This window comes from Chrysoperla carnea, chromosome 5 (assembly GCF_905475395.1).
Source record: "Chrysoperla carnea chromosome 5, inChrCarn1.1, whole genome shotgun sequence".
In the NCBI taxonomy this organism is placed as follows: Eukaryota; Metazoa; Arthropoda; class Insecta; order Neuroptera; family Chrysopidae; genus Chrysoperla; species Chrysoperla carnea.
Window position 1 is genome coordinate 39,280,180 of NC_058341.1, and position 15,145 is coordinate 39,295,324.

The 15,145-nt window shown below is 28.6% G+C and overlaps 1 protein-coding gene across 1 annotated transcript in view; it reads right to left on the reverse strand.

The window, feature by feature from the left end:
* LOC123301168 (motor neuron and pancreas homeobox protein 1-like) overlaps positions 1 to 7,300 on the reverse strand; it is a 45,104-nt gene extending 37,804 nt beyond the window's left edge. The window contains exon 1 of the mRNA XM_044883901.1: positions 6,640 to 7,300. Within this exon, the coding sequence (XP_044739836.1) occupies positions 6,640 to 7,279 (640 nt within the window). The 5' untranslated portion in view covers positions 7,280 to 7,300. The remainder of the gene's footprint in view (positions 1 to 6,639) is intronic.
* Positions 7,301 to 15,145: the final 7,845 nt, after the last annotated feature.

Consider the following 15,145-nt stretch of genomic DNA (forward strand, 5'->3'; position numbering starts at 1 on the left):
ACAAATTTTATGATTTAAAAAAAGTATATATTATCAAAATTAAATTCGATCTTTACACAAATTTTCTAAACCATAGCACCAACTTTTGTTATTTTATAAATACGAACATATACATTAAAAAATTGATCAAGGAAATTGGGACAATAGACGAAATTTATTTCTTGAAATGAAAATTAAACAGCTTCAAAAATGTAATCGTTATATTTGAAAGAAAATATATAGTGAAAACTAACAAATAAGGTCAATGCTTTTTGAAGAAATTCCAGCTTTTGATGAAAGTCTGGATCACAATTTTGGCCCATTTTTTATGTTGGGGACTGATATATATAATCAGCCATTTAAAAATAAACAAGTTTTAATTTGTATCATTATTGTATCAGATAATTAATTCCTTTATGAATTGTATAACAAATTAATATAATTTTTTTTTTTGTTTTTTTAATTAAAAATAATATTGTGATGAATTATTTGATTATTTTTTATTAGTTATTAAAAATTATTATATTCATAATATTTTATAATTATTGCATCATACAACACACATTTATTTCCAATTCATTAAGTAATTAGTATTTATTGTATATTATTGTTGAATATCAATATAATCAATTTATTCATTTCAAAGTCGATTTATTATAATATTTCTAGCGTAATAAAAATGAGATTTAACTTTTTACAGTTTTAGATTATTTAAAATTTAACTTTAACTTATCGATATCTCAGTCTTTTACGATTTCAAGAATAGTTCTTCAAGAAAATAGTTCTTCAGAAATATCATATAGAATCATAAACAAGGGTAAGATTTTTGGGATCATAAACAAGGGTAAGATTTTTGGGGGTATCTTAAAAACTATCGTTCAAATTGTTAAACAAGTCCGATTTTTAAACTTTTTGGGTCAAAATAACCCTTAATGCATAATAATTTTTATGCATAATAAAGTTTACATGACATAGCCGTGTTGACGTTAAGTAAAAAAGATTAAGAAAATAAAATTTCCGTGACTACTCCATTGTCCGTAATTACCCCAAAATTTAAAATTTAATTATATTTTCACCAGTAATAAAGTGCTAACGCGGCTTTACATATGTAACTATAACAAATTTGTATACTAATCAAATAAATCATATATTCAATACAATACAAAGCGTCATTTATATGTAATAAATACAATATATTGAATGATTATTACCATTTTTACAAATATTTTATACAATTTGTATATATTTTTAGTTTATTACTTATTATACTGTATAATAAACTATTGTAAAACATTTAAACCTCGCTACTACATCATCTGAAAACATCATTGAAACATATTTCCATTTTCCGAACAAGGTACACCAAATATCACCGATCGATTTTTCTGATTGAATTGAATTGTTTATTGTGCTGAAATATCGTTATTTATAAGCCAGATAAATATAATAAACTCTTGTAAGAGTCATGGGTAACATTTTTTTCTACATGAAAAATAAAAATAAAATTATTGTCCTGTTTTAAAATTTAATTATAAACAATAAAATAATAAATATAAAAAAGGAATGGGGATAATTTTATTTAATGTTTTTTTACAATTTTTATTTTTAATTGCTATTAATTTTGTTTTCTGTTATATTTGTTATATGTTATTTGTTTTTTGACCATTCCTTTTATTTTTCAAAACGAATGATTTTTTGTATAGCATAATTTTTTATAAATTTTATTCCACTATTCCAGTAAAAGTTCTACGAAAACATAATAATCATACCACAAAGTAAAGTAAAACTCACATGACACGCAAAAAAAGTAAGTTTCGCTGCACAGAAATAAAATGATATTCATTATTTTTCGAGATATTCATTGAAATTTCAAATTAAAATAGTGAAAAAAAATATTATGATTTTTTTTTGATATTCATAAAAATTTAAAAAAAATAATGTCATTTTATAAGAAACAAGTGAGGTATGTACTTTTTTTCATATACAGGATGGGCCATTTTAATCTATACACTCAAATATCTCGTTTTGAAGTTACCAATAAAAAATAACTTAAGTAACAGTTACAGAGTTAGATGGGAGATATCACGTTCTGACATCTAGTTCTTCGGATTTATTTAAAAGCGAATTTAGAGCCTAAACGGCGAGAGATAGAATAGCACTTTAAGTTAGTTGATCCTCATACAAAAACTAATAATTTTGGCTCAAAACATTTTTTCGAAAAACGTTAGCTGTCGGAGGAAATGCAACCTAAATATATGTTATTTATTATTGCATTTAATCGAAAGAAAACACGATAACTACAGAAAAATGCTTCAGCCAAAAGTTGTCAAGTTTAATATGACTTTGATCAACAGTTATCGATATACTTTTAGTGTATTTTCTATCGATTAAATGCAATAACGAAATATTTTTAACGTTCCGAAAGCCAAAGTTTTCGAAACAATATTTAAACAAGAATTGTTAGTATTTTTATGAGGATTTATTTTCTAATTTAAAGTGTTATGCTATCTCATACCGTTTAGGATCTAAATTGGCTATTTAAGAAACCCTAAGAACTAGGTCCAATCTGATGTCAGAACATGATGTACTCCATCAAACCCTGCAACTTTTGTTTAATTGATTTTTTTATTGGCTAACTACAAAACGAGATATTTAGGTGTATTGATTAAATGGCCTTCCCTGTACATACGAATATGTAATTCAAAATAATTCCTTGATATATTATCTGAAATCTTAACTATACAGAACAAGGAAACATTAATCTAAAACTGTTTTTAATCATGAAAAACGTCTCTAACAAATTATATCAGAATCAATAAATAAATAAATAAATAAAAATTTGAGATTAAAAAATAGTATAGTAACCCTTTGTAAAAAAAATCATATTACAGTAAAAGATTGTCTCCAATAAAGATTTACGCAAATAAAGATTATACACTACTGCGTCAATTCTGTTTAGAAAACATACAAGCTAATTGATTCATTCGAAATTATAAAATAGATAGCCATTCTTTGTGACAAAAACATAAATAAAATGTAATCAAAAGTCATAATCAAATCATTTACACGATTTTTTATCTATAAAATAATAATTAATTGTATTATACATCATATATGAAATTTTGTTCAATGTTCCATGTGTCATTATAGAAGAAATATCACTAAAAACACATTGCTTCCTCATTCATTTTTTTATTTAATTTAACATACTTCTTCTTGAAATGGAATTTATGTGTTTTTCAGTTTTCGAAAACCTACCTAAAAGAGTGGTAAGGAGGAATGAAAAGTTGATAACTCTAAAAGGCATATTCTTGACCCCTATATGCATACCGATTTGCTAGTTTCAACCTTTAAGCACCCATTGGACGTGCTATACAGATCTTGAAGGAAATTAAAACCGCGAAAAAAATTATAATATTCAAATATAAAAACTAAAGTTCAAAACCATAAAAACGACGAAAAAACATGATTTTTGTCATAAAACAGAGGGTAGGACAATTTATACTCCAAAAAGGCACATTTCTGACACTAAACTAGCCTACGTACCGATTTCCAATTCTGCATTTCAATTTGGGTATACTGTACTCAAGTTCAAAGCCATAAAATATCAAACAGGACGGTTTCTCCCTATCTTCAAAATTTTTTAAATGACTCTATAACTAAAAGAAACCGTTTGCAGTGTGTGTCCTTCAATCATGTTTCCTGAACTGCTAATTTTTCTATACCTTTTCGCTGTAATATTAATTTTTCGTACGAAAAATATAAATTTTTAAGATTTTTGGGAGAGTATATAAAAAAGTCATGAATCTTTCTCTAAGAAATAAATATTTCCGCTACAAAATAATTTATTATTCAGCCAGTCTTTCTAATCTCGTTTAAATATATATATTTTTACAATATTATCTCATAAAAATAGATACTAATTATGTATTTGAGGGGAAAAAATTGTAATCAAAACATTAAATTTATTTTAATTAATTGAAATAAGTATTAATTAGCTAATTGTTGTATCTGATAACTTTTAATTAATTGAAACACGTTGGACAAAAGTTTATTTTGTTTAAAACAATTTATTAAAAAATTTTTCTAAATGTTTATTGCATAAAATATTTAAATAATAACTTTAAGTTTAAAGTTATGGAATAAAACAAAATGTAAACTTTGCACTAAAAAGCATAGAAAATTATTATGGAGTTAGAGTCAGATTAATTTAGACGCTCTATGTTTTTTATGTTTAATGCACGCTCATCTTTAGAAGCGCTCCTCACAGCTTGCTCTTACTTAAAAAGCGATAATTAACCGACTTCAAACAAAAACGGAGGAGGTTATCAATTCGACTGGATGTTTTTTTTATGTGTGTTACCTCAGAACTTTTGACTGGATAAACCGATTTTGATGACTCGTTATCTGCTTGAAAGCTAGTGCTTCCCGTAAAATCAAAAAATCATACTCAAAACAAATAATCAAAAGCCCTATAATTACCATTTTTATTAGATGTATTTCACACAAGCGAACATTTATAAAAATCGATTGGGAAATCGCAGAATGTCTATCACCCGACAACCTAAAAATTCATTTTTCAGTGTGCCAGACCAGTGACCATGGACACTCGATGATCTTTTGAGTGTCGGGCAAAATGGTTTTTTCATTTGGTTTCTTGCTTGAACATTATTCTCACCGAGCTCTAAGCTTGTGAGATAACTAAAAATTTGCAGGGATCACTAGATTCTTGCTGATCCCCGGCAAGTATGATCAAGACAAACCTATCATGAATAAAATGACTTTCTGATCCTAGACGAATAAATTTCCTCAATAAAAATAAAGATTTAAAAAAGAGATGTTAAATATCACTTTATGAACAAAGTATAAAGTTTAATACATTTAGTATTATACCTTATTTGTCTTATCACAAAACAAATGTACAATAAAACCACTTAAGTCATTATCAAATCTGATCAAAATTGACATATTATTAAACTTAAGATTTAACTAAATGTTTTTATTTGTTAATGAAATTGAAAATTCATTATAATGTTTAAAAATAAATACTTTTATTTTATTGATATTATTAATTAATTTAAAATGAATTAAGTGATTAAAGAACATTTATTTTACATGTATAATTAACAGGAAATTTCAATTTAATCAAAATATAATTTTTTTTTTGTCATCATTAGTAATTAATAAAAATTATTAATTATAACATGAACACTTATAAACAAAATTTTATATATTTTTCAGTGTCCGTCGAATATAAACAAATCTATTTACCCTTGTTTCTACACCTACTTAAGTGGATCACTGTCAGCTGCTGGTATACTTTTCAAATACATTTTTAGGGAAGTCTAATTTCTTAACCCCTTCTAAATTCTTAATAATGAGCATGTTCGGCATATAACGATAAGTTATAGCTCATAAGTTGAGTTAGCTAAACTGGTCTTAGTACATAATTGCTCCGTTTGAGAGTTCAACGTGTAATGGTTGGTCTTAATTAAGTCTAGATAAATTTATCACCAGCCTATTGGCGTAGAACAAGGAGTTTTTAGGTTTTAAATTCTTCATATTTCTATGTCCATGGATGCATAAGATTGAAACTGTTGAATTTCGAAATTAAATAAAATTTTTCTCGGGAACCCGGCAACTCGGAGCTCGGGAACTTATAATCAAATATTATGGCAATTTACTCACCTCTATTAATTTATATCAAAATATATTGTTCTTGGTGATCTTTTTGCAAATAAATTTCATCTCTTGTTAAAAAGCATGTTGGAGTTAGTGTTCGTACTAGACCACAAGCCCATGCCGAAATTTTTCGGGTGAAATGCCCTCAAGAGAAGACATGTTGAAAAATATCTCTTATATATAAAAGTAAGTTTGAGCAACATGTCTTCAGTTTTGCGCGGTATAGGTACAGGTAAAATATGGATGTGACACCCCTTGGTATCTCACTCGTGCACCAGCAAATATTATCGGCGTTGCTGCCGTACAGAAATGCCGTAGAGAATAGAGCTTTCAATCAACCGTCAATTTCCGAACTCCTACGTGTTTATTTCTATACGGCATAAATATTCGCTTCGAATAATTATGTAAAGTTAGTATCCAGCAACACCGTACATTTTTCCGGGAGCAGGAGGTGACATGGTGCTTAAATTATTTTTATATATAGGAGCATATTTTTCAACATGCCGTCTCTTGGTGGGTCTTTTCACCCGAAAAATTTCAGCGTCGGTTTGTGGTCTATAGTCCAAGTGGTAAAGGTAGGATAAAATTAATATTTTAATTTATATTTCTTAGAAAAGCACAAAAACAAGATTTCTGGAAGGTAAATATTAGTGAAAGAGTGCTGTGAAAATGTTTCCGTTAGAAAAAAAGGATGGCTGCTATCACAAGGTTCATCAGGAAAAACAGAGATTCAACCTCGATTATAGTCCTTCAGGTTCTAGTCGTTCAAAAACGACTGTTACAAACTACGATTAGTCCCAGCAATTGCATTAACGCATTTATTCCGTACTTATATATATTTAAGAATTGTCACGGATCAAGGATTAAGTTTTTCATAAAATTAATTTTATATTATGAGAGTCAATGTCAATATGATTGGCATTGAAAAATAAATACCTTGAAACGGCAACTACTACAACTGACACAAAATCAACTCACCCGTAAGATCTGGTATTCTTGGATAAAACATTCCTGTACGAGCCAACCATTCCAATTGCATATGATGTAATTGATTTGGATTAATTGCGGCCATTCCATTTGGTTTTTGATGAGGCCCCCCACCAGCACCCGGAACATCCAACGGGTGATGAAAAGCTGAATTTTGTGCAGCTAATAAATGTGCAGTTGCTGCCGACGTTGGATATCCATATATAGCACCATTTGGTGGAAACCCTGGATGATGATGCATTAAACCGGGTCTAGGTATAAATCGATTTGGTATTTCACTACCAGGACTAATTGGTGGACTTGATGCATTACTTGATAAAGGAGTTCCACTTCTTGGACTAGGACTCCGTGAAATCATTTGTGGACTACGTGAATTTACCGAAGGTGGACTTTGTGATGAGGTTCCTCCTGAAGGTTTATTTCGCCCTAATAGTGCATCAATACAAAATGATCCTTTTTGTGTAGGATTTTCACTAATAGAATTTTGAGTATGATGCGGAGATGTATCGATCGTTAAAGGATTTTGTAGATAAATTTGATTGGAACCATTTGTACGAATTTGTGGTGGACTAGGTAAGGAGGGTGGGGGTGAATCAGTTTTTGTCACCATATAATTTATTGGACTAGACATTTTTTTTGAAAAATCACAGTTTTCATTAAGAAACAAACACTCAAGTAAAAATCCAAGAAGCACAAAGTTCAAAACAAAACTTTTATTGCGCGCACTTTAAAAACCAAAAAAATAACACATTAAAAAAACGGTAATTTTCGGTATAATTATTTAGTATATAGTTTTTGATTACAATTCGCTCAACAAACTCCGAATGTTGTTGATTTGATACTAACAAGTTGATAAACGGTGTAAAATTTGCTATCTATTACACCCGTAGTATAGTTTGATATCACTCTCTCCATACTCTTCTAAAATGATATTTTAATATATCATTTATCCTTTTTTATTTTATATAAGTTTATCTTTATTTGACTAATATAGTAAGATACCACCTTACAACTTATTGTAATGTTGATTGGTTGGAAAAAGTTTTCCAACCACGCCTTCTACCCTAATTTCTTGCTGATAAGGGTGGTTTTTGTTAACATGTATATGGATATATATAGTATTTTATTTATTTGATACAAAATACAACCTTAATGTTTAACGATCATACAGTTTATATTTGATTTTTGTTTTATTAGTTGATGTGAGATGTCGTCGAGTGGGTACTTATTCAATCATTAATAATAAAAAGCCAATTTTAGTTAATTTAAGAGATACCTTTTTTTGTTTTCTCTTCTTTTTGTTCGACTTTTTTTTATATTCATCCTTAATTAATTTTTTTTTTCTGTTTCGAACATAATATCACTAATTGTTCGTAATTTATCTATTTAGAAATCTTGTCGTTTCATACTTTAATAGATAGTTTTTTTTGGGTTACTGGGCACATAGTGTTCTACGCATTTTAGGCATGTATGAATCGATGAAAATGCAGACAATAATGAATTACCCAGGATATAAAAAGCTTCATCAAATGGCCCAAAATAACTTAAAATAAAATTATCAGATTTGGATAAATTCTAAACATTAATAACTAACTTTAAACGAAAATTATAAAAAACAAGAAAATAAACAATTGATTGAGTTAATTAAAGGAAAAAGGAAATTTAATGAAGAGTGTTCTTAGATATGTTTCAAATGCTAGTTTAGGCTTCCGAACCCGAAAAATGTAGGAGGTTTTTAAATTTTGTAAATTTCACTTGTTACTCCCTGAGAATTCAAATTTCAGGATGATATATCTTTTAAATTTTGAGTTATTGTTCGACATCATAAACAGTGAACTATATTACTTGCTTTTATTTGATTTTCGTTTTATTGTTTTATATGAAATGTCATCGAGCTGGCCCTCAAAAATTGCTTGCAGATAGTAGGAATCCCAAAATAGGTCAAAACTTGATATTTATCAAGTCAAGTACTCCCTTCGGGAGTAAATAAGTTAAAAGTCATTTTATAGTTAAACTTTATGGGATATTAATATTTTTACACATTATATTTAACAAATATAAATTTATTTGTAGGATATAATAAGACGCAATTAACTAGACAGATTACAATAACCAGGTACTATTAATCTTACCACAAGCAATTTTAAATCTATCTAAGATAAAAAATATTTTTCATCATATTAACGCATGATAAATATGTACCTAAAAATTAAAACTAATAAAGATTTTTGATTTCGTGCAATTGGTCAGCATTTCAATTTACAAAAATTAAATACAATAATCCTATTTATCTTAAAACACACAAAAAAATTAGTCAATCAACAATTTAAGTATATTTATTTTGATAATTAATTTTAATAAACTTAAAATTGGACAATATAATTAATTACATTTTAATAAGATATCATTCAGTCACTTATCCAATTTAAATAATCTGATTATTTGTATATTAAATAACTAATTAATCTAAGATATCCGTTGAATAATTGTCCGTACACTCATTATAGTTAAAAACGAAATAGTGTCACACAGGGGCAGAGCAGTCTAGGCAAATTTTCTTGGTATATAAACAAAGAACTAAATCATCAAACCTTTCATACAAAAATTCAAATATTCAAAATAAAATGAATGGCAAAATATTAAATAATAAAATAATAAAATCATGGCAAAATAATAAATGATGAAAATTACAAATTTTAATAACAAATAAAATCTATTAAGGTATAATATAATTTTGTTGAATTCGGATAGAAACAAATATTCGGTAAATAAATTAAGCAAAAGATAAATACGAAAATTTAAAGGAGCTAAGAAAAACGAAATTTCATATCATAAAACCTTTTTAGTGCCCTTTCCTATAGAAGTTTTAAATATGTATTTGTAAATGTGTATAACTCTATGGAATATACGTAGGCTCATTTTTATTCATTTTAAATTTGCATATCTTATAAAACCAAGCCAATATAATTGCTAAGGACATTTCAAGGTTGCTTTTTATGAAATAAAAGATAAGCAAACAAAGTATAGCCCATTGGAACACCAATATCCCAGTATAAACTAAAGAAAATAAGATATACGCAGAAAAAGAGTATTTTTTGATTCAATTTCTTCTTGTTACAAGAAAATTTTGGCAATTTAATAGGAATAAAACAATATTGTAGAGGTGAGAAGTTTAATTGATCTCAGAAAAATTTATTGGTATAAGAAATAGTTTTCTTGCCTGAAGAAGAAATTTATCTTACTGTTCAAAAGCAAAAAAAATATTCTGGTGTTAAGAAATCACATTGCCGAAGCACATTGGAAGCGTATTTTTGAACAATATTCAAAAGGAAAACATTTAGAAAGTTTGGGCTTTGCCTGTACCACGGCTATCAAAGAAGCTTCCACAATCGAGAATGAAAAACCGTTGCTTGAATGTCTTTGTCATTACTCCTCAAAAATATCGACGTAAAGTAGTCGTAACGACATTCAAATCAGTTATTAATAATCCTGCAACATATCTCCTAATCTATGTAACGACCCTTTATGAGAAAAATGACACTAAAATTAATTTTTCAGATTTTTGCAGAGAAAAGTTTGATTTGTTATATTTAGCAACTTTAGGAATCACTTTTGTCAATTTCATCAATTAAAATAGTATTAACAGATTTTCTTGATTAATAAATGTGCATAGAAAGAACCCATCATGTACAAAGAAGAACATTATATATTTGTAAGACATTGATCATCGAAGAAGAAGCTCTGAACAATCAATGTAACATCCATGGAGATATGTAGGTATAAGTTATATGCTCAAGATGATTTATTTATCTTTTACAAATATTAATATGTTTACATAAGCTAATAATAATAAATTTTCAATAAACTGACTGGAGATATTATTTGAAAACGTGCTCAAGTATCAATTTGTTAAATATACACCTGAGATAACCGATGTTCTTTGTTATTGAGTGTATTGTAAGGTAGGTACATTATATTACGATACATTAATAGTTGTAAGATATTAATAGTATACAGTGTTCAATGTTCTGTTCATTCAATGGGGTAGTAGAGTGAGTTATTATAATAAAGACCACTTAATATTATGTTATTGCCACAGTCATATTACCCAGGGACGGCTTCAAAATAGGTTGGATTAGGTTGACTATCTAGTTTACAGGTACTGATACCGGCTCAATGATCGTGCGAGTTAAAGTTCAGTTGTCCTTAAAACGTTCGGCTACTGACTGGCAGGTTGCAGGTACGAATTCAGGTAGTGGCAGTGTCAGGAATTATAATTAATTTTGTCGTAAAATTGATCACACTCTGTCGTCGCTTGGATAAAGTTCGAAGTTACCGACTCCACGCACATCATAAAAATTTAATTGTGAATTGGATGTAGTTTAAAATAAAATAAATAAAGATTAAAAATAATGATGCGGGTGACCTCTATTATTAAATTCTATTGCTATGCACTGTTAACCCTCCAATGCTTCCCAGCAAAGCCAAGCTGCCTAACATAGTAAAAAGTAGACATGGCAGAAAGCATGTTCAGGTTGAACGGATGTTTTACGAATATAAACAACGGATCCTTTCTTGGAAATTTGGCAGTATTCGGCAAATAATTTAAGTTATTATCTTAAATAAAAATAATCAATACGAACAATTGACATAACCGTATTATTATAACCGTATTGAAACCTGGTGTTTATGCTCGTAAAACATCGAACTAAAGATCATTTTTGCCTTCTCCTACGTTTGAGTGAGTATTTTCTCTCGACTAGCAGAGCATGTGTAGTTAAAACTCAAACGTTATATTAAAGAAAGTGTAACTACTTAAACCATAGAGTTCATTATGTTATCAAAAAATGGAATAGCATGGGTTTCTTAGCGACGGTCATAGGCTACCTAAGTGGAAGCTATACACCAACTCTACCCCATCTATAAAACAATTTTTTTCTGTTTAGTAACAAAAAAAGTACTCCAACGTTAACAGAACTCAAACCAGAAAATTATCATGGTCAAGATCTAGACAGCAATAAAGATGAACCATTTTCTTTTGGTCCTCCATCTTCTGCAGAAACCTGCATGATGGTTGGAATCATAGTACCAAGGGCTCTGTATTACTTAATTATTTTGATGAAAAAAACCCACTGAATAATGCTTGTACCAGACAGATCAACCGCAGATCAAGTTTACTTTGAAATTTATCGACAACTCATTAAGTTAAATAATTTTAAAAATAATTAAGAGGGGGGGGGGGTATTTTTATCTAAAATATCAGCAAATAAACATTTAAAACAAATATGAAACATCTTACAATGTATTGTAACATTGAATGAATATATCTTATTTCATTTTGGCCATTGGCTTTCATTGTTATTGATGGATTAACAGTTTTTTAAGACATCATCAGACCAGTTTTTGCTGATAATTGACGATATTTATAATCTCCTACTTGGAGAAAACTGAAGAACATCTCTATAGTTCCCGACTATTTAATCCTGCGGTTCCTAGAATCTCATTGCATTGCTCACTTGAATGAACTAATATCGTCAAATAATGAAGCTAATACGGCTCTGTAAATCATGAGTCGTACGTATAAGTGTACAATGTTGGAACGATACTCAAGTCAATTGCTAACAAAAATTATTTTACCAATGTTGTCGCGGGTCTGCTGAGGTTTATTTGAATATAATTAAACAATATTGTATTTTAAATTGAAGAACGTGTCTATATTTGTTCTAGTGAACGATTCTAAGGATTCATCCCTGCATTTGTCTGTGGCCACTTAGCCTCAACTTGTTTACATAATATTCGCAATAGAAGAATTTTATTTTTTGTAATCAACAATGCATTTATTGCACGCACGAACTTTCTTATAATTAATGCAAAAGTTGAAAAATATAGTTAATATTAAGGCTTTTCAAAAAAGTAATCATACGACCTTGAAAGAAAACAATTTCCTCGCTGCTTATTTACAAGACTTCGTCTTTGAAATCTGAGAAATAACTATATCAAAGCTTTAACACGCTTATATTAGGGTAGTTCCCCAAAAAGTGAATATATTATCATATTTGAGACTTCTGTTTCAAATTTATAAATTCTGTTAGAATATAGTTTTTGAAATAATGATGCCTGATGATAAATAAAGATAAAGAAATAACACACAAATGTCTTAACTTTCATCCATAAACGTAGTTTATGGAAAAACGAACGTCGCTTGCTGTAATTTGCTTTATAGGAAAATATTTTTTATGCTTTTAACTAATGAAGGTTATTTTTCAAAATTTTACTTAAGAAAATTAGCCTTCTAACAGCTCAACGCAAGCGTTAGCCGTCCAAATCTATATATTTAACACCGTAAGTGGTATTAAACAGTTAACCTGCTTATAAAGGCCATTACTGAGAATGCATATAAATACACGATTTGAAGAATTTCAAGAAAATGAGATTTTTTATCCTTCCCGAAGAACGTTCTTAACTTCCTATTTAACCGACTTCGAAAAAGGAGAAGGTTCTCAATTCGTCTGTATTTTTTATGTTTGTTACCTCAGAACTTTCGACTGAAACAATCGATTTTTATGATTTTTTTCTTATTTGAAAGCTGGTGCTTTGAGTTTGGTTCCATTTCAATTTGATACAGTTCTGACTGGGCCAAAAGTTCTGGCTGTCATCCATGAGAAAACCATATGTGTCCTAAATTTTGTGCCCCACAAATGGACGAATAACTCAATATCACTCCAAACGATTATTCTTTTTTAGGGACAAATTAGTTAGTGTACTTCAGATTTACTCAAAATAAAAAAAATTTTCACGTTTCAGTAAAAAAATAACGATAATATAATATAGTTACAACTATTTTTTTTTTAGTCGGTGTTAGCCAAGGAAACAACTGTGACAGAACAGTTTGCTACATTAGCTTGCCTGACATAGGCTCCAAAAATAACAACAATTGTAACTATATTATATTATCGTAATTTTTTTACTTTTTAGTGCATATGAATTTTTTAATAATTTTATCCTAGCTACTAGCATCTTGGAAACGCAGTTGAAGTAAACCAAACATGCCAAAAGTACCGTGCTTTTCATATTATATTTTCAAACATTTCATCAAAAATTATTTGAGTAATTTAAAAAAAATTAATGACTAATTAATTATTTAAATATTAGTTTTGTTTAAATAAAAAAAAATCTAAAACAACAAACCATTTAACGTCAACAAAATAATAGATTTTATTTTCATAAAAATATTAAAAATCATAAAACGTTTAAAACAAATGCTGGTCACTACAGGTATATAATAATATTACAGGTATAGTTTTAATGGATTTTTAAGTAGCTACTTAAACAAATGTAATTAATACATTATACATTCATCATTGGTTGTTGATGCTATTGTTAAGAGAAAGTTGCCTAAGGAACATCTCCGCCAAGGTAGGCTCTCTGGCATCCATTTGCTTACATTAACAATTTGAGTTTTTGCAATTGTATTTGTTTTAACACATATATTAAAAATTGGCCCATGCGCTTGGTCTCTAGAGGGTCACAAAGGAACAAAGATGCATTTTTAAATACATAACCACTCCTTTGAATCGCGCAATTGAGTAAAAATGTAAAGAAACCCCCCAACGTAAAATTAAATCTGAACGATTCGTTTGTAGCATTATTTGATTTTTGTTTTTTTGTCTGCAAGGTTCTATCAAATCTATATCAGACCATCGTAAATTTGGTAGAAAGTTGTAAGGGATGCTGAAAACCATGACAATGTTGCAAAACCTGTCATGATTTACTTTGTGGCGATATTGGGATTGAACAATTATGTGGCGACATTCAATACGTAATCGTTAATATTAAGCGATGAGTCAACCTTGACAGAAAAATGCTACCTTTTTCTGAATATTAAATTTTTTCATTCTATACCGATTCAATTTTGCGATATAGAAGACTAGAGGAATTGCTTTTATATCTAGATGTACTGTACATACACATAAATAAAATAAATAATTAATAATAAAATTTATATTTTCATGATCTGATAAACGACAACATAGGAAAAAAATGTTAAATACCATTTCAATACCATTCCTTCATTGTGCTTGTTTTTTAATGATACATAATTTGTAACGAAAGGGACATAGTTTCTACCAGGTGCTCGTGACATCTTATGTTTTTATACCCTGTATATATGACATATATATCAAGGTATACTAAGTCTAATCCCAAGTTCTTAACACTTGAAAATATTAATGCTAGGAACATAATTTTGGTAAAGGTAAGGTGTTCATAAATTCACCTAATTAGTGTATTTCCGGTTGACTAAATTCTTTCAAATTCTTTCAAACAAATGGCAGCTGAAAGTGTTGGTTTTTTAAACTTTTCTAGTATATTAAAAATAGTGAAAGCACTGACATTCTACGATTTCTATACAGGGTATTTCAACAATTAACTCAGTCAATTGACTTATTTTTCTTAATTATATTTTTGGCGGAATTTATGGACATTAATCAAAAGTATA